Genomic DNA, 23525 nt, shown 5'->3' with positions numbered 1-23525 from the left:
ACCCTAACCCTAACCCTAACCCTAACCCTAACCCTAACCCTAACCCTAACCCTAACCCTAACCCTAACCCTAACCCTAACCCTAACCCTAACCCTTAACTCGCCTAAAAGAGGAGGGGGGGCTCTTAAGTAAGGGAGCTTAACGGCTAACTAGTCGTAGAGTAATGCGCTCTATATAGGGGGTAATTAGCGGAGATAGAGAGCGGACTCTTAATAGTAAGAATTCCTATAGTAGTAGTTAATCCTAGGGAGTAGATTACGGCTAGGAGAGGCTCTTATCGTTAGGCCGACGATAATATTTATTAATAATTACATCGGAGTCTCGACTCCGAGTTTAACTAAGATCGTCTCCCGTACTACTACTTAGTCTAGTACGGGAGACGGTACGAGGGGATAATATAGCCTCCCTCTAACTAGTAGTATAGGGATGTTAAGTAGGTAGGATACCCTCGTCCTAGGCCGTAGCGAGTTAGCGATACTACTCGAGACGCTCGCGAACCGTCGTAATAGCTACTAGGTCCCCTATACTATTACCCTAGGTCTCGGAAAAGGCGAGATAATGTTTAATAGCCTATACGAGGATGATAGGGTAGAGTTAAGTCGCGAGGTCGTACTACACCGTCGTAGTCTAGAGGGCGGGATTCTAGAGAATCTCGGGAAGGGTATCGAGCTGAAGGTAGAGGTCCTAGGCGAGAGTCGACGTAAAGGGCGGTACGGCGCGAGTAGGAGGCTCCTAGTTAAAGGGCTTAAGGGCGGGATACTTAAAGACGGGGCTATACGTATCGTATATAAGGATTAGGAGGTCTCGCTAAACTCTATACTTAAATCGCGTACGGTATACTAAGAGAGCGCTATCGGGATAGAGTTCGAGTAGTAGCGCGAGGGTCGCCTAAGTTAGCTCCGAAAGGCGCTCCTAGATAAGGTAGAGGATCTAACTCTAAAGTTAGATATAGTAGGACGCGACGTCCGTCGGGTCGCGGCGCTAGAGGGTAGGGAGGAGGTCTTTCTAGAGGGGGGGCTTCTCCCCGATACGCTTAGTACTCCGGAAGGCCTCTTTATTAAGCTACTACCTAATATAGGTTATAATAGCCTTTATTACCTTCCCGTATACCTTCGCCCGCTTAATTAGGGCCTAGACGTCGAGGAACTAGAGATCTATCTCGCGCCGTAGGATCTAGTAGAGGGTCTAATAGTAGATCTAGTTAAGGTCGATAAAGAAACCTTAAGGGCGAAGGTAGGCGATATCGTCGTTAGGTTCCTAACTAAGGCCTAAGAAGAAGAGGTCCTAGATATCTTAAGCGGACTAGGTAGTATTAAGCTAGATAAGGCGGCTCTAGTTAGTTAGGGTAACCTTAATCTAGTACCGTTCGCGGAGGGAATAAAGATAATAGAGGATTAAGTTAAACTACTCGAACTAGAACTATCTCTCCTTTAGCGTAGGAAATAAGTAGAAGAGATAAAGGGTATAGTAGACGGTATAGTAAATAAGGGTCGTTTCGTATATACCTTATTAATACGGTAGCTTAATATCGCCTTCTACGTTAAAATATTAAAGATTATATACTTAAGAGAGTATTAATACTAGTTATTAATTATCGCCCTCTACCGCTCGTTCTACTAGAGAGTTTCTAGATATTAAATTAGAAACGTTATCTAGCTATTAAAGTATAGCTTTTACGCGAGGACGGTCTCTATCTCTTAAGCTTTCGCCTTCTATCCTAACTTTAGCCGTTTCTTAGACGTCGCTACTAGACGAGAGGCGTTATCGCGGTTAGGATAAGTACGATACTAGAATAGATCTTAAGTATTTAACGTATTAAGTTTAATCTAGACTTACGCGTAACTATCCGGAAGATTAAGTATCTTACGATTCGCTCGTAGCTAAATTAAGAGTTCGAGTAGGAGTAAATCTAGAATAGTTTAAGTATTAGGACGTTAAATATAATAAGATTCTAATTAGGCCGTTAAGGCGATAGAGTTTAAGTTAAGGTTTTAGTAGGGCGAGGGTAGAGAAGGGTAAGATAGGAAGGTATTAAAGATTAAAGGAGGGAGGATCGATAAGTATATATATACGGACGAACGTACTACGGTCGTAAATATTATAGAGCTACTATCGCTTCTCTAGAATATTAACCTTTTAGGCTCTTAGATATTCTTTTAATACCTTAACGTAATAATAACCGGCGAGTAGTTCTATAGACTCTAGGTTAACTCGCGCCTAGTCGAGGAAAGATAGCTATATTACTATAGAATATCCTTCTCGAGACTAATCGCGTAATTAACTCCCCCCTTTACGCGATAACTACTATTAACTATCCTCTACGCTCCTTACTTAATCTACGACTACCTCTTACTAGGGGTTCTAGGGAATACTAGCTAGTATTCGCTTAACCTTAACCTTAATATATATAATTTAAAGGGTATTCTCCCGCTTAATACGGTAGAGTCCGGTAGAGAAGGCCTAGTAGAGTTACCGTTAATATATAGAGTTAATCGGCCGATTCGTCCTCTATATCTAGATAGGCGTAAGGATATTAGTAGGGAAAATAGCGGTTATTAGATAGTATAGCTTAACTTACTTAAGGAGCGATAATTAAGTAAGAGAGGGCTAGTTAAGTATAGTAGAACGTTAACGCTTTAGTAGTTAATAGTAAGTAATAATAATATCTTCTTTACGCTTTATACTAGCTCTAGATAAATAATAAGAGTAGTATTAATAAGTAATTAAGGGGAGGGAAAGTAGGAAAGAGAGGGAGAAGAAGGTAAGAAGGAGGACTAAAGTTAATTTATAAAGCTTAATTATTCTATCCTCTAGAGGACGCTTTAGCTAAATCTCCTAGATTATCGTCTCGTAGTCCGAGAGATAGTACTTAACCTATAAGAGGTCTATCCCCTAGGAGATACTTTAACTAGAACTCTTATACGGTATCTCGTAGTCTAAGAGATTAGACTTAACCTATAAGAGGTCTATCCTCTAGGAGACGCTTTAACTAGAACTCTTAGACGGTATCTATCCCCTAAGGGACGCTTTAGCTAGAACTCTTAGATAGTATCTCATAGTCCGAGAGATAGGACTTACTCTAAGAGGTCTATCCCTTAGGGGACGCTTCTTATCGTAGTAAGTAAGCTATTACTAACCGGAGGTTCCCTCCTATCCGGTTATTTCGGGGAAATTTCTAGCCCTAACCTAATATCCCTAGGCCGTTTTTTCCCTATAGTATATCTTAATAACGCGACTAGCTATAGAGATAGGGAGACTTAAGTTAGATAGAGGAAGAAAAATAATATATAAATACCTATAATAAAAGAAAAATATCTAACGGAGAACGTTAACCTTAAGGAGTAGAAGAAGGATAGAGTTAAATAGTTAATATCTATTAGTTTAATCCTATAATGAGCCTATCTATTACCTATCTAGGTAATCCTCCGAGTCCTCCGAATATATCTAAATATTAAAGTTAAGTATAGTTACCGTATATATCTTAATAAGTACTTAATATAGTATTAATATTATAAGTTTAGTATTATAAAGCGTTTATTATTTAAATATCTTAATATTCTATATTTATCTATATATTTATTTATTTTATTAAAGAAATTAAAGTATAAAATAGATCTGTTCTATAGTTAAAGTTAATAATATTATATAATATATTAAGTCCGCTATTTAAATATAGATTAAGTACGGAAGAGTACGTAGTAAATAAAATAAGGAGCTATCTAGAGCGTACTTAAAGAAGGTTACGCTATAAATAAATTAATAGATAAATTATTACGTTATAAGCGGACTAATAAATAAATTATTATACTATAAGCGAACTAATAAATAAATTATTATACTATAAGTAAACTAATAGATAAATTATTACGCTCGCTAGACTAGACTACTTTAGTATTTAATGTAGATAATACTTAATAATATACGCTTTAACGCCGCGAGATAGAGTATTTTTAGACTTCGATATCTTAATAACGTAACTAGCTATAGAGATATAGAGACCTACGTTAGATAGAGAAAGAAAAATAATATATAAATACTTATAATAAAAGAAAAATATCTAACGGAGAATGTTAACTTTAAGGGGTAGAAGAAGGATGGAGTTACGAGCTATACTATATAAAACTAGCGATCATGTAGTATAATATAAGTATAGAAACGCTTTTCTCGACCACTTTATATGCTCCTGAGTGTTAAGGTAGGAAAATGGATATGACCTGTTAGGTGGTCATAGGTAGTCCACCAGGTAAGAACGGAGTACAGTCGATGAGCAACGTGCCTTACCCGTACAGCATGTGCGGAAGGCGAGTGATCCTCGTGCTGAGGACAAGGAAACGCAGCCGGGCGAAGCTTTTGCATTTCCTTTTGCGGACCGGCTAAGGGCTGAGAGTACATGTAGCTGAATGAAAGAGCGTTAGGCGGAGTCTTGGCTCTTCAAGGTCCTCATTTATATTTGAACTCGGCCCACATGCTAACAAGCACAGCTTCAACCTTTTTAGCAGATAGCTGAGGGATTCGGCAAATAAGAACAGCATCTCATTTACACTTCCTCTCGTCGAATGCAAAGCAGAAATTGCCACCCTAACCCTACTGTAGCTAAGTACTCGTAGACCGTATATATATAAAGGCGGGTGAATGAGCATCGAGGGTCAATGCTGTGGACAATCATTGATACTTAAGTAACTTCTTTCAGTCCTGTTGTTAGCGATCCTTAGTCAGCCTTCCCCTCAAGTCTCCTCCTTCACCATGTCCTCTACAAATTGGGAGAACTACGGTCAAGCCAAAGAAACAGCTTCTATAAGCCCGTTCCCAGTGGCAGCACCAGACAAACTCTCCGGAAAGGCAGACACGACAGAATCGCCAGCAGGGCACAAGTCCATTGGGGTTCTCCGAATCGAGGCGATATACAACAGCCTTACCACGACCAGCCTCACGGCCCTTCTGGTCTGCATATTCCTTGTAGGCTATGCCTACGGGTTGGACGCGACGGTCAGAAATGTCTACACCACGTATGCCACCGCCAGCTATCAGAAGCATTCCTTGCTGGCGACTGTTAATGTTCTGCGCACCGTCTTCGCTGCCGGCGCCCAGTTTACTTCGGCTCGACTGGCAGACGGCTTTGGCCGTGTCGAGGTTATTGGACTGGCCATCGTCTTCTACCTGGTCGGCAGCATCGTCGAGGCGACGTCGACAGGTGTGGACAGCTACGCAGCCGGAGCGGTCATCTGGCAAGTCGGCATGACAAGCCTGCAGACCATAGTGACGGTCTTGGTTGGAGATCTCACATCGACCCGGCTTCGCCTGTTTGCCGTGTACATTCCCAACCTTCATTTTGCCATCACCACTTGGGTCTCGGGCAACATCACATCGGCCGTCCTCAAAGATACCACATGGCAGTGGGGTATCGGTATGTGGTGCATCATCATCACCATCTGCGTGGCACCACTGGTCGGTACCCTACTCTTCCTAGACCGGCGGGCACAACGCATCTCTTCTCAGCGATCCACGGCCAAGCGTCTCTCCCTTATAGAGACATTCTGGCGACTCGACACCATCGGACTTTTGCTTCTTATCGCCATCATCGCTCTGATACTTACCCCGTTCACCATCGCTGGCGGCATCAAGACAACCTGGAAGACGGCGCACGTGATTGCGCCGCTGGTTGTCGGGTTTGTCTGCATTCCACTGTTTGTGTTTTGGGAGCGTCGAGCACCTCAACCACTCGTGCGGCTCCAGGATCTGAAAGACCTAGGGGTCTGGAGTCCAATTGCGCTGTCCATCACTACCAACTTTGCCTACGCATTGCAGGGAAACTACCTATACACACTTCTGGTGATTGCATTCAGCTTTTCGGTCAAAGCGGCCACTCGAATCACAAGTCTCTACCTCTTCACATCTTTTGTGGTCGGGCCGTTTTGTGGCCTGTTTGTCTACTGGTCCCGACACATGAAGTATCTCGTGGTGGCAGGAACGGTGCTGTACATGGTTGCGTTCGGGCTGCTGATCAGATACCGCGGCGACTCATCCTCGTCCTCCCGGGCGGGTGTCATCGGCGCGGAAGTCCTCCTGGGTATTGGAGGTGGCATGTTTCCATACGCCGCACTGTCTTCCCTTCAGGTCGCGCTGAAGCATGAACAAATGGCGATAATGACCGGTGTCTTCCTTGCATCTCACAGTATTGGTCACGCGCTCGGTGCTAGTGTGTCAGGAGCCATTTGGTCGCAGGTCCTGCCTTCGACCTTGGAGGAGAAATTGTCGTTTCAGTCGAATACCACACTCCCCCGATTGATCTACGCGAATCCGTTTGCCGTCGCGGCCCATTATCCCGTTGGGACACCCATCAGGGAGGCTATCAATAACAGTTATCGCCATGTTCAGCTGTTGCTGTGCGTCACGGGCTTGTGCCTCTGCATTCCGTTGGTCGGATTTGCCTTGTGCTTCAGAAATCCAGAACTCACCGCGGCACAAACTCTAGCGAAGGAGGACGATGTGGATGACTCCAACCTGGCTCATGGCCTAGTTGAAAGAGCGTTGAAGATCTAAACCGGTTCTTCGTTGCGTGAGAAAGCTAGGGTCTGGACTCAGAGTTCTTTGTAGGCAGTAAAACTCAGAAGCGAGGAGCAAGTAGGTAGATAATCAGCAGGTATGAAGTACCGAGGCCTACGGGTAACTACTCCTATGAAGAGAATGAACCCGAAATTTGTACTTCCGTACTCGTACTATCCAGCTTATCTCTGATGCTTAATGTGTAGGGCTGTGACAGGGCGAGAGTCACTATGCTGCCTGTCCAATGCTCCACCAATCATTTACATAGGAATAAAGGCTCATGTGTGAGGAGGGGTCGGCCGTCTAGGAGAGACGGTCACAGTGCAATAGGTGAAGAGGGCAGAGCTACAACGAAGACACCCATCAGACACGCGCCACCGACCGGGCCGAATCATAAGATGATTTGTTGTTTACAGGGATCGCTAATAAAAATGCCTATGCTCCTGTTCGAAGGCGTATGCAGACTTTTCCTACGTTTCGATTACTATTCTTCACTTGCTAGCCATAATTACTCAAGATGGAAGAAGAATTGATAGACCTGAAACGCTCTCTTGAAGCCTTTTCGACCAAGATACGGGCTCATTAAACGCCAAATTATTGTAGGCACTGAACGCTTACAGTAGCGAGTAAGAATCTAAAAAATTATTAGTTTTAGTAAGGGTATAATGATAGTTACACCGCTATATACGTATATAGCGGTTTAGGTCTACGTAATTTTGAATAGCGTAATTTATCTAGTAAATAGCTATCCTATAGTATATAAGATTATATTAATATATCTACGCGACCTCGCCGTAAACCGATACCTTCTCACTGTCTCCTAGAAGTACGTACCTTAGCTACGCTAACGAGAGTAGATTAGCCTATAGTAACGTTAACGCCTTTAAGGTTACTATCTCCGACCTCTCGGGAGCTAGTAGAGGCTACTCTAGTACTGCCTAGGTCTATAACTATCATTCCCGTTAGTCCTAGTATAATAGAGAACCCTAAGAGACCTATTAGTGCCTCTACCTAAGGTTTAATACCGTACGCGCCTTAGCCTAGGCGCGATCGCCCATTTCTAGCGCTATGAGGGCCGCGGCGAGCGAATATAAGTCTACCGAAGGTAGACTTATACCTAATAAGGTGAGATCGATCGCTCGTGTAGCGCTTAAGGAAAGCCCTATATAGCGATTCTATACCCCGTAGAATACGTAATAACTATTTACGTCTTAAATCCTTAATAAGGACGATAGTTTAGACCTATTAGACGATCTAGATGACTAGAATAACTTAATAATTAGCGTTGGTAGTGAACTAGGGCGAGGCTCTTAGCTAGAGGCATCAACTCGTACGGCGGTGGGCATAGTATTAGGGGTAACGACTATCGTATAGTAACAATAAAACAGCATTAAAGACCCTAATTAGATAGATTCCATTACTTAATTAATTACTCTTATTTTTGAGTACCTACGAACTTATTAAGAACTAATCCTCTAAAAGGATCTCTAAGAAAAGGACTCTCGGACCTAGTATCCGAGATCCAGCTAATTAGGAGGTAGGAGTGTCATGCTGTACATTATACAGGTAAATTCTACTAATCACGCTCCAGTCTGTAGACTCTCCCATATAATAAAAGAAGAGAAGAGAGATAGGACAAGGAGTAACTCTTTTCGATTTCTATCGCCCCTCTACTTCATTCTTGAGATTCTAGAAGGTTCTAGAGGGTATACTATTAGAAGATAAATGTCTAAATAAAGTAAAAAGTGAATTAAGAGAAGGGAAGGGGACCCTAACTCTACCCTCTAGTTACTATATTCGAGAAGGAGTTAGTATCTTCGAAAATTTCTTTATACGTCCTAACTATTCCTCCGGGACCTACACTTTCGAGCTACGTTCCTTCCCTATTATTAGAAATATAAAGAAAGGAATGGTATCGACGTACTTAGCTTAACGAGATCTATCGATTAGTGACAGAAAAAATGGAAATATTGCTGCTTAGTGCATGTAGTTGGGGTTGCGGAATGCCCTTTGGATTCGCTTAGTTAAATTTCCATTTATAGGTTGCCTCGCGAGTCGTGACACCTTTTATCATCCGAGGTCAACTCGGCATAAGTGGATATAACAAGCCTTTGCCGGGGGACTACTCGGAGCATTTCTCCATCCTCTGACTACCATAAAAACATTAACCCCATCTAGCCCTCTAGTCTGGTGAAACACCTACTTGATGAAATTTCCATATATCATAATATTCGTTTGTCGTTATATTATCATGCCTCGAGGCGAGCTTAATGTACGAGCCGCATCTAGCGTTCCTGCGCAGAATCCTCTTTATCCAACAAAGAGAATTGAGTATTCGGATACAGATATGCTCAGAATTGAATACCTCACATCAGCGGAGGCAGTAAAACACCTGATTCCTGATGATTTTGAAATTGAGGACAAACCACTAGTTGGTGTGACAGCCGCTAATTGGGGTTTCAGCCAATTTGGAGCTTACTCAGAGCTCATAACCACTGTCGAAGTGACGTATCAGGGTATCAAATACGACTTTGGCTTGGAGCTGATCTTGGAGAACGAAGCCGCCTTATTCATGGGTCGGGAACAGTTGGGGTGTCCAAAAGTCATCGGAAGAGTTGTCTTCGACCCAACTACTACTCCAAGAGATCCAGGCTTTCAACTAGGCCACGTTGAGCGGCCAGTCAGTCACAAAGTGATACAATTTGGCTTCAGGCCTGAAAGCAAAATCCACGGGCTGCAAAAAATGCCTGTCCCAGCAGATCAGAAGCGGTTCCTGGTTCTGCGCATATTACCGAATCTCCATAATGACAAGGATCCGGTCGTGCGTGAATATGTGGCGATCCAAAACATTTGCACCGAAGGGGAATTGTGGACAGGAACTGGCTCCATAAACTACGCCCCCACCTCTCGCTTTCTCTTGACAACCCAGCTTCCGGTACTGGAATATCGCGAATCTATACTGCTGAGACACTCTGCGCAGTATATCTCTACCGATTTCCAGACATTTGAGCTCCCACCGAAGGCCGGGACTACACAGACTAACGGTAAAGTCAGTGGGAAATAGGCGTTGCCACTGATACTCTCTGTATGCCCGTGCCACGGACATGACGTTAGCCACACAACTTTTTGATGTCGAATGGCTGATCCGTTCAATCATCAGGGTCAATGGTGATGGAAAGAATGAAAAAGGTCGAAAGTTTGAATCACGTTGCATTGTCCCTCGTGGATGTTTGTCGTGATAAGGTGTCAGTCACATACTCTCTTAGGGTTATTCGCTTAGTTTGATTAGAGATGGACTGAAGTCCATATTACCTTACTTTGATCACTAGGCTCATATCTTTAGGGGGATGAATTATGATTGATCGCATCACTAAGGCCTGAGATCTTGGGTTGAATGTGTGGCGCTAGTATTCGGTACACCTTCTGTAAGTAAGTCCCATGACTGTGTCACAGAATCAGGGGATCCAGGCACGTGACCAACTCACTGAGCCTTGTCTGAGGAACAACCCCGAGCTACTACCGGGGAAGCCCCTCTCCGTCTCTGTACCTATCTACCCGTGGTGCGGATACCCACATACCCATCCATGTCTGTGTCGCTCTCTCAATGTGGATGAAGACCCTGAAGTTACTTCTGCCAGGCTTTACCCCGCAACGAACTTTGCGAAGCCTGTAGGGTTACAGCCCTAGTTGGAGCGAATACTAGCCCACCTAAAAGAAAACATGACATATCTCATTAGCGAAGCAGCGACCAGGTCAGGATAGCGCGGAACCTTGGTCGAGGTCAAGGTAATTGAGTAAGTTCACGCATCCACGATCCTTTTACTTGCTACTCCCAGGCTGTCGCCGGCATCCGGAGAGTCTTGGCATTCGCTTCCGTACAACCCTTGTCGATATCAGATCGACTCCTTCAGCAAAAGGAAGGTCAAAAAAGGGCGGGATCCTCAGGTCTTCCAGTGCATCGCCGCTCGCCGAATTGCTCGTAGGCGAGTCGACCAACAATCATGCATGCACTTATCAAAACCCGAGCGTCAAAAAGCCTCGCCAAGTCCTGCCGAACGCCATCTGGTCAAGCGGGAACCCGCCCATTGTCTTGGCATAGGGCCCGTAGGGCGGCTCCGGGCCACTGAGAATGGTTTCTCGGGTACGACTGCAATCACCAATGTGCGAACGCTCTTATCAGCATTTTGGCTAAGGGAGATCTTGATTCTGGGCGTGGCCATTTGATATGCTTTACATCATCGCGATATATCAACCTTCCTGAATCCCAGGTACGTCAATGTTTGCTTTGACCTCATCTGTCTTTCGTCTGTCCTTCTGTTCATTTGTATCGACTGCGTCACGGGAATCGAAAGCATGGGTATCAACGAGATGATTCACAATGCCAACATGGCCGTGGCGCGCTCCTTCGTGGGCAAGCGCTTCCGGCTTGATGGCTCAGGCCATCGGAGGGAACGAAAGGGAACCTATTTCTTCACCGAAATCCGAGCCGGGTTGGCCACCTTCTTTGCAATGGCCTACATCATCAGCGTCAACGCAACAATTGTGTCCCAGTCTGGCGGCACCTGCATCTGCTCTCCAGATAGTCCCGATCTGTGCGATAGTGACCCTGACTATATGATCTGCGTGGCTGGTGTCCAGCGAGATTTGGTTACTGCGACCGCTGCCATCTCGGCCTTGACCACTTTCTGCATGGGTCTTTTCGCAAACATGCCAATCGCCCTGGCGCCGGGTATGGGTTTGAATGCCTATGTAAGCTCCTCACCGCGTCCCATGGCTATGTGCCCCTTGTGTGCCACTTGATGTGCCAATCTGAACTTCCCGGGGAATGATCTGACGACTGCCAGTTCGCTTATACTGTTGTTGGATACCACGGATCCGGTCTCGTACCATATCAGGTTGCAGTTACGGCAGTCTTTGTTGAAGGCTTCGTCTTTGTCGGCCTGACCATCCTTGGTTTGCGCCAATGGCTTGCTCGAGCGATCCCGGCATCAATCAAACTCGCAACTGGCGTCGGCATCGGATTATATTTGACTCTCATCGGGTTGACCTACAGTGCGGGTATTGGCGCCGTGGTCGGTGCGCAAGCCACTCCGCTTGAGCTGGCTGGTTGCAAACCAGAGTTCCAGGACGAGGCTGGGCTGTGTCCCTCGGCTGAGAAGATGCGAAGTCCCACTATGTGGATCGGCATCTTTTGCGGAGGTTTCTTCACCGTCATGCTCATGATGTTCCGTGTCAAGGGCGCAATCATCTTCGGCATTTTGCTGGTCAGCATCATCTCCTGGCCGAGAGGGACTCCTGTCACATATTTCCCGTACACGGAGCTCGGCGACAGCATGTTCGATTTCTTCAAGAAGGTCGTCACTTTCCATCCTATTGAGAAGATCTTGACCGTCCAGGAGTGGAACATCTCGGGATATGGAGGACAATTCGGCCTGGCCTTCATCACTTTCCTCTACGTTGATATTCTGGACTGTACCGGCACATTGTACTCCATGGCTCGGTTCTGCGGCGCCATCGACGAGAAGACTCAAGATTTCGAAGGCTCCGCGGTGGCATACCTTGTTGACGCTTTTGGTATTTCCATTGGCGCACTCTTTGGAACACCGCCCGTCACTGCATAGTGCGTACCCGTACACCGAGGCATCAAGCTTCGCCCTTTGACGACACAAATGCTAACAATACTACAGCATCGAAAGCGGTGCCGGTATTTCGGAAGGCGGAGGCACTGGTCTCACTGCCATCACCACCGGGATTTGCTTCTTCATCTCTATCTTCTTTGCCCCAATCTTTGCATCAATTCCTCCTTACGCTACGGGCTGTGTTTTGATTATTGTTGGGTCGCTCATGTAAGTCTGCCCAACGTCTTCCTCCGACTTGATCTCACAAGCCTGTGTTATAGGGCCAAAGCTGCCAAGGATATCAACTGGCGCTACATCGGTGATGCAATTCCTGCATTCCTGACAATCGCCATCATGCCGTTCACGTATAGCATTGCGTATGGCCTTATCGCGGGAATCATCAGCTACATGGTACTCAACACCTTTGTGTGGATTATTGAGAAGGTTTCTGGCGGCCGCATCAGGCCCGCCGACAAGGAGTTCAAGGACCCCTGGACATATAAGATCGAAGGCGGGATTCTCCCACCCTGGCTCGTGCGTGCTGCCAAGGGCAAAAAGGACTTCTGGCGGCCGTATGAGGATATCGAGCACAACACTGTTCCTGCTGGTGCCCCGGGAATGACCCTCGAGGGCAAGGACGGCGACAGTCTCAGTGCTACGGAGGCCATGGCTGCAGCGGGTGCCCCAGAGAGAGGTGGGTTCAAGAGCGATATTAGACACAGCACGACGAGTGGGAGTGAAGAGGGGGAGAAGGTAAAGGTTTGAGGCCTCCTGCACGGCTAGTATCTTGAATTTGCTTCAGATCTAGAGAGCTATGTCTGTTAGTGACAAAAGGGTCATGTAATCAACCTACACAGTAGGTAGGGCAGAAGCGAAGAAAATGGCGGAGGTATCAGAATGGTAAAGTAGATCCCATAAAGGGTAAGGAATAGGTGGCATATGAGCAGTACGTCTAGAGAGAAATGAACTCAGCAGAATGTTCAAACCATCAGCTCCCGAAGCTAATTGATGTGTACCGAGGGAGGATGTTGCCGACGAGAAGTCGTAACACCGGAGCTCAACTAAGACTTTTCAATCTGTGCGAGGATGTTTATAATCTCACATCTGCTCGCGCTTTGCGCACCGACTGGAGTAATAATCATGTACAACCGGCAATCTATCCGTGCCCCTTCCTTCCATCACAATTGTCCCCGGGAGATGACGCAGTTTGCAGATCTTCTCGTTTCCTTGCGATCTCGGTTAGCCGTCCACCCGTCCGCGGCCGTTGCCGAACCTCGGCTTTTGAAAACACCTGAACCTGTACCAGCTGCGCTCTTGCAGTCAGCCAAACCTCCTACTTCATCGGTTGCCTCCTTTACAGATATCCGGTTGCATTCGAGTGGAAGTCGGACAAATAGAATTCACAATGAGTGTGCCGATGGCGAGCACTCTCTCAGAGCAGATTGCCGTCAAAGCAACTGGTCCAGATGAGTTCTGCTCACTATTCCCGCCGGCAAGAGGAGCGAATCAACTTGGCATTGCGTATGGCGGTTGTACAATGTCCATCGGTGTGCACGCTGCATATCACACTGTGAAACCCGGCTACAATCTCTATTCCGTGCTCGGACACTTTCTCGGACCAACAAGAACGGATCGTACCCTGACTTGTCGAGTTCAACGTTTGCGCGACACGAGAACATTTGCGACACGCCGCGTTGATGTATGGCAGAGTCTTCCCAGTGGAGAACAGCGGCTCTGCATGACGCTGCAAGCTGACTTCCACGTCAATGAGCCAGCAATGATGGAATATTCAGCGCCGCCGAAAGGTCGATACAGTGACTGGAGCCAATGTCCGCGAGTGGAGAAATTGGCAGAAGACCTTTTGGCAAAAGGCCACATCACGGAGGAAGATGCCCGAGCTTATCGACATACCACCTCCGTCTTGCTATCATTCTTCGAGAACCGATTTTGTCCCGAGGGAATCTGGGGACAGAATCTCGGTGGAGCTGCAAAGCAGCTTCGGACGACCCAAGACCACCTCCCAATCACCTCCAAGACGTCTGGAGACTGGTTTAGAACAGCTCAACCTCTGACCTCCAGGGCCGAGCATCTTGCAGCTCTGGCCTTCATGATGGATGCGGGACCGTCTTTCATGCCGCTGATCCACGACCACAAAGGCATGCATGATGCTGGTGCTGCGTCAACGTTGGACTTTGCCCTGAGAGTGTTTGTCAACGATGTTGACATGACCCGCTGGCATCTCCGAGAGCGCATGACCCGAACTGCGGGAGTTGCGCGGAACTATGCGGAGTCAAGGATCTGGGACGAGAGCGGCAAAATGGTGGCTTCTATGACGCAGCAGTGCATGCTACGACCGAAGCCTCGCACGGGCGCAGCATTATAGATCCTCAGCATTGCATTCCGTCTCATTTCCATCTTTCCGACATAAACCCCAGTCTCCGAAGGATTCAAAGGATCCTAGCGCCCGAGGGATACTTTCACCTCGGAGTTTCGGTCCAACACGTCTGGAGTGAGGGATGCGGGGTCAGCGATGGTGTTCAATAGATCGGAATGAATGTTTTCTATGTCAAAGAGCTCACCGCCAGAGTAGAATCAGTGGGGGAATGACGGAGCATTTGGGGTTTTCCACGGAGATAGAACTATAACTGAATTATATCTCTTAGACATGGACCTTCGTACCGACGAAGGCGGGGAAGAAGTGACGAAGAACCTAGGCTATATATTCAGCGGATTGACAGGGCTGCAGGGCTATATATTGCTACCGAAAAAGTCGCGATATCGATATCACCAAGCATTGAGGCTTGTGTAGTTGCTAAGCTCAAGAATTCTTATCAAGATGTATCTTACAATCTTACTTCAATGCTTAGCTGCGGGTGTCGCCACAGCATTAACTCTCAATGGAACTGTCTCCATCCCCATGAATTATACCCACTTGATCACTCCAAATTATACGAGTAACGCGTCAACATACTTCATTGACACGAAAACCAATAACAACGGTCTGGCCGACCTCCTGAAGGAAGCCCAGAATGCAACCTTCATCTCCTACAGTTCCGAGTTCACGGACATGCTTGGCCCCAGCCCAAAGGCAGTGCTCTTGGAAGAGAGAAATGATTCGTTTGCTTTCGAGGCTAGTTGAAGCTCCCCAGCGACCCCTCAACAATCTATACGGGATCTGACTAGAGAGTTCAGGGTGCCACGTATGATTGGAGAGGAAACCAAGTGTGGTTCACGAGCAGCATCCTCGACGACAAGCCCACCACCATTTACCGGCTAAATCTGACAGACAATTCAATCCATCAAGTCAAGACGAACCTTGTCAATCCTAACGGAGCATACTATTTTGATGGCTTTGTCTATTTAGTCTATTTTGGCAATGTAAGCGTTCAACCGGGCATTGCGCGAGTCAATGCTGTTACCTACGAAGCCGAAATACTTGCCAATTCATGGTTTGGTTTACCCTTCAATGGACCTGACGATATCACTGTCGTACCCGCTAATCACGATGGGAACGGCCTCGATACGACCCAAGTATACTTTACTGACAACCTCTATGGTGGGCTGGTTGATCGACCAGATTCGGACTACCAGCTCCCTGATGCTGTCTGGCGATACACACCGTCTACCGGTGCCCTGGTTGCTGTTATCCCCCGTTCTGATATTGTTGGAAGCAATGGTGTCCAGGTTAACGCCAATGGAACCAAGCTCTACGTGGGAGAGTACGATTCTCTGCCAGCAGGTGAACTGGAAATTGGGAGCAAGTAAGCATTCCCTGGATGTGGCCGTTTCCTGACGACTGGAAGACTAATCTTTGTTTCAGGAATATGCCTGGCTCGATGGGAATCTACGAGTATGACCTTGATAGCCGGGGATTCCCAATAAACAAACGCATGTTCGGATTGGCGAGAACATTCACAGACGGCCTGAAGGTCGATGATTATGGCCGTGTATGGACTGGGGAAGGTGAAGGCGTTGTAGTGAGAAACAGTCAAGGAGCTGTCATCGGGCTGTTTAATCATGACACGCTGATGAGCCAGAAGATGCAGGGGACCAGTGTCGCACAGGTCGCTCTGGCAGGCAATTCTGCTATCATCCTCGCATCAACAAGGCTGTGGAGGATTGACCTGGCTCAGACTATTGCGAGCCCGGGCGCATTCGGGAATTGACGCAGGGACGACGAATAGCATCTTAGATATATACAGCATGTGTTCAGATGAGTAGCTGAGCGGAAAATGGCGGCCAGTCTGGCAGTGGGACAACTATCTCTACTGCGGTTGATCAGATCGAGAACTCTTGGAGAGGATAACCTACAAACGATATGTCAGGACATATACTTCACTATACAACTATAGTTTGGCGCGACTTGTCTGCCTGTCTCCGATTCTGTAGCCCGTTGCGGAGCCGTCAGGGAGGTCAATACCCCAAACTATTCGACAGTCCCAGTTGATCTTGTCCCTGTCACTGGTTGGCAGCACACGCCCTGACGCCTTAACGACGTTCGGGAGATGGAACTCGCCTATATTTCCTTCACCTTCCAGAATCCAGCGTCGTGCGATCTCCAAAGCAACCACATCCGTGTCCCTAGCCGCGTCAAGTGCAAGAAGCACCCCCGCCACCAGCCAGGCGAGGGTGAACATCAACTGCCGTCCCATGGCGAGCGCAGAGACCAGATCATCCCTTCTCTTATTGAGCGTGCTGAAATATTCACCCCAAGCCACTTCCAGTGTCTCTCTCAGCTCAGCGTCTTGCACGCGCGAAATCGCAAACTCCATCCAGGCGCTGAAAGCAGAAAGATGTCTTGCGTTCTTATTCAAGAGATGTCTAACCACCTCGCTGCTCAACACGTTTGTAGTACCTTCCCACGTCATGTTTGCTGCTGTGTCCCGCATGAGGCGTGAGATGTTGAAATCCGGCTCGTCTGGCTCGTCCATGTACCCGACACCGCCCATGGCCTCCTGGCATTCCTGTAGCGAAAGAGTGCCGGTCTTGCAGATCACGGCCTTTGAAGTTGCGGTCAGAGTTCTCAGGATAATCTCTGTCTGTTCTCCAGGGGATGGCAGAGGTACGTAGCCCCTACGTTGGATATCCTCCGGGGGAAACCCGTTGTCTGCGAAACTCAGCAATGCAGTAGTGAAGAATGCGAGCTGGAGAGCCCCTCGGTGCTTGACCTCCATATTTGCCAGCATTCGGAGATGCATGGGAAACGTCCACAGCGGTTGATTGATCGTGGTCCGGACCTTCGCGAAGCTCTTAGCAATCGCCATGCCACGACGCCAGCAAGACAAGGCAGTGATAAAATTATGAGTTCTGGTAACATTCAGAAGCAGGGCGATGGTAGCGATTCCGCGGTCCAATGGACCGATGAGATGAGCTCTCATGTTGTCAAGCTGCAATTCAGCGGTCGGAAGCTCCTTGGTGCCCATCTTGTTCTTGAGGCGATGAATACGAACACCGTTTGTCACCTGCTGGGGTTTCCCCTCAATAACCACCGTCTTTCTGGTTGGCGCGACAAAGAGACTGAGCTGCCCAGACTCTGTTTTGGCCAGGATGAGGGCCATATTGCAGTCGGTGGCCGATGAAAAGAACTTGAACCCGGACACAAGATAGTCTCCTTCTTCAATGGCCCCATAACGTCCTGACTTGGTGGGGAGCGGAGAGAAGACAGCAACAGTTTCGGAGTTCTGTACGTCGCTGCCACCGGGTCTCTCGGTCATCCACTGAGACGAGATCCAATTCCCTTCCCGGGAGATGAGGAGACGATAGATTTCATGAAATGGATGATCAGCTGGCACGGAGCTCAGCTGTTTAGCCACGAGCCGTGCTGCTCCGCTGGTCATTGAAACTGGACATGAATATACCGCCGACGATGCAGAGAATGTATAGTTACTACACCATCAGTCGCTGCCCCGACCTGTGGGCTCTCTGGCAAGACTTACAATGCATGCTGAACGAGCCGCCGGTACTCTTTGAACTCGTCCTCGTAGCCAAGCGCTATCACTCTGTTACTTGTCAGGTCGAATCGTCGACGTATTTTGGTGATGACTTACCCACTCTTCGACCCCCATTTTCCCAGTTCTTTCCAGCCATGACTGGTCACCAGTCTATCATATGGGTAACGGGCACCCCACACATTATAGGCCTTGACGTATGGTTGTTGCGATTCTGCGTTTGATATCAATTCATTGACCTCCGATGAGATTGCCTCTTCCGCAAATTTGGTGAGACGAGGTGTGACAGTCTCGAGAATAGAAGGTGGAAGATACCATTCGAGAACTCGTTGATACGATTTGTCCGACGTGAAAGGATTCTCTAAAGCATGGGGAGCTAGGATGAACCCACTGTCGATGGTAGATGGTCTGAGAGGAGACATGCTTGCGATCTTGAAGGTCTTCAGACAGTTTACTGCTCCGTCAGCAGGGTTTGGAGATTGTTACCCGTATTAAATGCTCTCTTTGTCTTCAAATTGGGGTCGACAAGTGCCGAATGCCGCTAGATCCTTGAGGCTAGCCCTCGGCGTTTGACGGGTAATGTAAGTTTGGACCCTGGCACACATTACTGCTTCAAAGGCTAGTACTTTTGGTTGACAGGCATGTTACTCGGCGTAAAGCGGCAAATGCCAAATGACAAACAGCCGACGGAGAGCGTTCCGGAGCGCAGACATTGATACTGAGTACCTTTCAGGAAGAACTTGAGACTTAATGCTGGCTTTGGATTACAACATGATAAGAGCAAGGGCTGGCATTCTCAAGATACACTAACCACCATAAAAATGGTTGCATCTCGATCGAGCAACATCCCGTCTTCCCAACACGAGGCTCAACACCACACTATGCAGCCTAAACCAGTATGGAAGCCGATGATTCCAGCCCACCAGATACCAATAAACATTTACAGAGAGCATATCAACAGTAAATTCGGTATCCAGTTGAAGGACTCCCACGAGCTACACCGATGGAGTGTGACAGCACCCCATGCGTTCTGGATTGATCTCTGGGACTATGTCGACTTGATACCCGCACTGCCTTTGGGAGTAAAGCATGCATACGATCCGGCCCTATCCATTTCAGAGGTTCCGCCATTCTTCGAAGGAGCATTGATCAACTATGCGGAGAACGTATTGAGCCAACCGCTAGTGGATGACCAGAGCCCTGCTCTAATCGGCTTAAGCGAGTGTCAACACCTCGAGGGCGAAGTCTGGACATGGTCCTTGTTGCGAGAGAATGTGCGGATGATCAGAAGCGCTCTTCTCAGAAGCGGCATTCAAAGAGGTGATAGAGTGGCTGCTCTGATATCTACATCGGTCTGGTCAGTTGCCCTGCTCCTTGGATCAGCGAGCATAGGAGCCATCTTTACCTCGATTGCTCCTGACCTTGGGCTGGAGGTAAGATCCCAGTGAACAGTGAGTGCTTTAATATAATATTGACTCTCCAGGGATGTATTTCCCGGCTGCAACAAGTCCAGCCTTCTATATTGTTCGCCGACAGCCACTACATCTACAAAGGTCAACAGCATTCCAATACATCCAAGATTTCGTCAATCATGAACCTTCTGGGCCCGAATTTGGAGCTGTTTGTCGTACCAACAGGGCCGGTGGGGCCATTTCGCCCTCTATCAGATTTCCTAGGCAGGTCCAAAGAGACTGATGGTCTAAAATTTGCCAGGCTCCCATTCACAACACCTCTTTACATTCTCTACTCCAGCGGAACCTCTGGCCCTCCCAAATGCCTCGTGCACAGCCATGCCGCCATCATACAACATAAGAAGATCGGGAAGCTTCATAATTCTTTGAAACCAGGAGAGGTCGTGTTTCAATATTCGAGTACATCGTGGGTTCTCTGGAACATTATGATCGGACACTTAGCTATGGGGACCACCCTCGTCCTATATGACGGATCTCCTACCTGGCCAAAACCTCAGCGCATGCTCGAAGTTGTCGAGAAGTTCCGTGTGAACTACTGGGGCGTCTCGCCAAAGTATCTCAAGGAATTGGAATCGACAAGGTGTATACCCAAGGCAGAATATGATCTATCGAGTCTCCGGATGGTGCAAACCGGCGGATCTCATCTTGCCGCTGATCAGTACTCCTGGTTCTACGCTGTCTTTCCCTCAAGCGTACATCTCACAAGCGTGACTGGGGGAACTGACTTGGTCACCTCGTGGTGTGGTACTGATCCCGCCGGTCCATTGTTTCCAGGGGAGATCCAGATGCCCATTCTCGGACACGATGTCGACATAGCAGATCCTGTTGATGGCAGTTCTATCAAGAACACTGGGGAAGCAGGGGAGTTCGTCTGTCGACAGCCATTTCCGTCAATGCCAGTCTATATGTGGGCTGATGCAGATGGTGAAAAGTATCGAGCATCATATTTCAGTCGCTATTCATTTCCCTGCTGGGCGCAGCATGATTGGGCTAGTGTCAACCCGGTCACAAATGGCTGGGTCATTCACGGAAGAAGGTACACCACAAGATATCCAGAGAATTTCATGATAACTAACTCTGACAGTGACGGGGTTCTTAACCCGCAAGGCATCAGATTCGGCTCCGCAGAGATCTACTCGGTTACAGAAGCGGCACCCTTCTTGGACACGATTTCCACCACCCTCTGCGTCGGTAGAAAGAGGCATGGACTTGATTTTGACGAGTCGGTGTTCCTTTTCGTCGTCATGCGCGCTGGGCACATGTTCTCCAATGAACTAGAGCAACTACTGAAGAGCACTATCCGCAAGTCCCTTAGTCCCAGACATGTTCCGCGCTTCGTGGTTGAAGTCAAAGAGATTCCGATGACATCAAATGGGAAGAAGGTCGAGACCTTGGTCAAGGAGACCATCTCAACCGGGAAGATGCCACGGACGATAAGTTCCACGGTGATAAATCCTGGGTGTCTGAGAGCTTTCCAGCACTTCTACAGCCTCGAGCCGCAGGTTCGCCCAAGACTATAGAGTCTTTCCCATGGTTTCTTTTTAGTCGATCTAGATATCATGTTATGACCTTGCCCGTCATCTCCTGCTCCAGTTGACGATTGAATGTGCTCATGCCCGGGAGGGATAATTCTGAATGAGAATACCTGCTTTCCCTTTCTATCGGGATCATTCGGGGTTTCAAAAGCCAATTTTTGGTCTCGCCTCGTAATGCCGAAACCCCGCAATCAGGGCAAGTCATAGCCGATGGATCATTTCCGCACCGGCGTTGAATGTCTTCTTTACAACATCAACGTCCCATGAGACGAAGGTGGCACAAATGTCAACATCGACCAGGATCCGGAAAGCATGCGACATATGTCATCGAAGAAAGGTAGTAAACTCCAGAGGGGGATCAAATGGATAAACTGATGGCAACCGTGTTTAGATCAAATGTGACTTTAGCTCTTGCAATCAGCCATGCAGTAATTGCAGGTTGGCAAGCCTTCCATGCAAACCGCATCAAAGAAAGCGGCCCCGATACTTGCCAACAAGCGAATCTCATCCACAGAGCCCTAGAAATTTTACTCCGCTCAATGAAAATGGCAGATCACCGTCAACACCAGCGAAGACTCCTCAGTCCGTGGATAATCAGAATCAAACCCCAACCAACCAGCCTGGACGGCAGTGGAAGAGTGTCGATATTGAGGTAGGTGCAGAACCTTTAGCAGAGACAACTGAGAGAGAACCCGACGCATCGCCCGAATATGTGGCCACCACGGCAAGCCATGTCGGCAGAAGCGACTATATTGGGAGCAGTGATATCAGATTCCGAGAGGAGATGGTGCAGGGTCAAAGCGATGCCTCACGACTATCACACACAGACTCTGCGCTACTCCAACTACAAAACGCATTCGAGTTGCCCCAGAGGTCTGTACTCGCCAGTCTCGTCGACAGCTACTTCAAGTATTGTTCTCCTTGGACGCCCGTTTTGGAACCTCCGGATGTGGAGGATCTCCATGCCAATGGAACATCTCCTCTCTTACTTAACGCCGTGCTTCTTGCTGGGAGCCGAGTGGCATCGAGTGATACTCTTTCGGCTTCTGCTGAGGAGTTTTACTGCAAAGCTAGGTTGCTATTCGTCTTGGGCCATGAGAGGGACGCGCTCGCCTCCATTATGGCTGTGACGCTGCTTCAATGGTACAATCCCACAGGTCCAGAGCATATCTCGACTAGCACGAGTGGATTTTGGGTGCGTATCGCGGCCGGATTAGCGTACCAGGTTGGACTACACCGGGAACCTGTCACCGGCAAGGACAGGTATCTCCGCAGGAGACTATGGTGGTTAATTGTGGTAAGTCCTGCTCGTCTCAGAGCAGGCTGAAGATCTGTTGATCACTCCCAGTGTCGAGACGATGTCATATCCATAGGAACCGGTCGACCTAGGACAATTAACCTGGATGACAGCGATGTCGCTCCTCTGGGTGCCAACGACTTCTCAAGCCCAGACAGCAAGGCACGGTTGTTCTTGGCTTACTCGGGGATTATTCGTCTTCTAGCAGATCTGACCGAAAACATCCGACGCAAGACCATGACGGGAAAGATACAAACCTTTTTAGAGAATGCCCTTTATCGCTGGATCAAGGATTTACCAGCAGAATTCCAGCTCTTCCATGGATCGCCAAAGAAGCTCAGAGCCTACAACTTTGAGGGAAGACAGCTCTTGATCCCATATTTTGTGTTTCTCGTAATACTTTCGCGGCATTCCGCATCGCGAAATCAGTCCATATGCATGTCGTTCGTCGCCTCCTCGTTCGTGGCCGGAATTTTCGAGGACATCTTAAACAGGGGCGAGCTCTGTCATTGCGGGCCAGTATTTACATTTTACGCGTTTGCGGCTGGTCTTGCTCAGATGCTGGCGCTACGCTACGGCCTTCTCCACGATACTGCCGAGGAATCGTTGTCTATCATACAATCATCTCTGGCGGAGATGAAGAAGAGATGGGGATCCGCTGATGGTGCCCTAGCTGCTTTAGCCGAGATGAAGCGTCTGACTCTGAAGAGCCCCAGTCTGGGCGATACACCAGAGCCTGATATTGGGAGGCTCAAGGAGTTTGTGGATGATTTCGGCCCGGACCTATGCAAACAGTACCAACTTTCAGAACACGACAGCTTTTCCGTGCACGCTACTCACCCCTCATCTTCATTATCCCATCCAAGATATACCGATATGACGCAGGGTATTAGAGGGTCGATGAATACTCTCAACGACAGCCGAGCATCTGGTCTGCAAGACCCCCGGTCCGAACACATGGACTCTCCCTTTACAGGACCAAGCAATCTGTTCTTTGGCGACTTAGATCCTTTTTCAGGGTGGATAGACGACTTGGAACTGGGCTTGATGACTTATTGATTGTCAAATATTTCTAGTTCGGTATCCACGTGCTGAAGTCTGAGAAGCCTGAT

At 47.9% G+C, this 23525-nt stretch overlaps 7 protein-coding genes across 7 annotated transcripts; 6 read left to right on the top strand and 1 right to left on the bottom strand.

Annotated features, from left to right (window-relative positions):
- Positions 1-4743: 4743 nt before the first annotated feature.
- On the top strand, positions 4744-6540 carry Z517_05760 (uncharacterized protein; the record flags this gene model as incomplete). The annotated part of the gene is made up of 1 exon (XM_013431086.1): positions 4744-6540. The coding sequence occupies one exon, from the start codon at positions 4744-4746 to the stop codon at positions 6538-6540; it is 1797 nt and encodes a 598-aa protein (XP_013286540.1).
- A 2254-nt stretch (positions 6541-8794) lies between these two features.
- Z517_05759 (uncharacterized protein) lies at positions 8795-9607 on the top strand (the record flags this gene model as incomplete). Its single annotated transcript, XM_013431085.1, has 1 exon — positions 8795-9607. One exon carries the CDS (start codon positions 8795-8797, stop codon positions 9605-9607), a length of 813 nt encoding a protein of 270 aa, XP_013286539.1.
- Positions 9608-10896: 1289 nt separating this feature from the next.
- Positions 10897-12926, top strand: Z517_05758 (uncharacterized protein; the record flags this gene model as incomplete). Its single annotated transcript, XM_013431084.1, has 4 exons — positions 10897-11292; positions 11388-12163; positions 12231-12389; positions 12443-12926. The coding sequence occupies 4 exons, from the start codon at positions 10897-10899 to the stop codon at positions 12924-12926; spliced, it is 1815 nt and encodes a 604-aa protein (XP_013286538.1).
- Positions 12927-13566: 640 nt separating this feature from the next.
- Positions 13567-14544, top strand: Z517_05757 (acyl-CoA thioesterase II; the record flags this gene model as incomplete). The annotated part of the gene is made up of 1 exon (XM_013431083.1): positions 13567-14544. One exon carries the CDS (start codon positions 13567-13569, stop codon positions 14542-14544), a length of 978 nt encoding a protein of 325 aa, XP_013286537.1.
- Positions 14545-14997: 453 nt separating this feature from the next.
- Positions 14998-16327, top strand: Z517_05756 (uncharacterized protein; the record flags this gene model as incomplete). The annotated part of the gene is made up of 3 exons (XM_013431082.1): positions 14998-15252; positions 15354-15922; positions 15982-16327. 3 exons carry the CDS (start codon positions 14998-15000, stop codon positions 16325-16327), a joined length of 1170 nt encoding a protein of 389 aa, XP_013286536.1.
- Positions 16328-16507: 180 nt separating this feature from the next.
- On the bottom strand, positions 16508-18531 carry Z517_05755 (uncharacterized protein; the record flags this gene model as incomplete). The annotated part of the gene is made up of 3 exons (XM_013431081.1): positions 16508-18047; positions 18098-18160; positions 18209-18531. 3 exons carry the CDS (start codon positions 18529-18531, stop codon positions 16508-16510), a joined length of 1926 nt encoding a protein of 641 aa, XP_013286535.1.
- A 399-nt stretch (positions 18532-18930) lies between these two features.
- Z517_05754 (acetoacetate-CoA ligase) lies at positions 18931-23472 on the top strand (the record flags this gene model as incomplete). Its single annotated transcript, XM_013431080.1, has 5 exons — positions 18931-19542; positions 19593-20617; positions 20666-21083; positions 21631-22413; positions 22465-23472. 5 exons carry the CDS (start codon positions 18931-18933, stop codon positions 23470-23472), a joined length of 3846 nt encoding a protein of 1281 aa, XP_013286534.1.
- Positions 23473-23525: the final 53 nt, after the last annotated feature.

The sequence above is a fragment of the Fonsecaea pedrosoi genome (assembly GCF_000835455.1).
Source record: "Fonsecaea pedrosoi CBS 271.37 unplaced genomic scaffold supercont1.3, whole genome shotgun sequence".
Lineage (NCBI taxonomy): Eukaryota > Fungi > Ascomycota > Eurotiomycetes > Chaetothyriales > Herpotrichiellaceae > Fonsecaea > Fonsecaea pedrosoi.
This window is presented reverse-complemented; position numbering and strand designations above follow the sequence as displayed.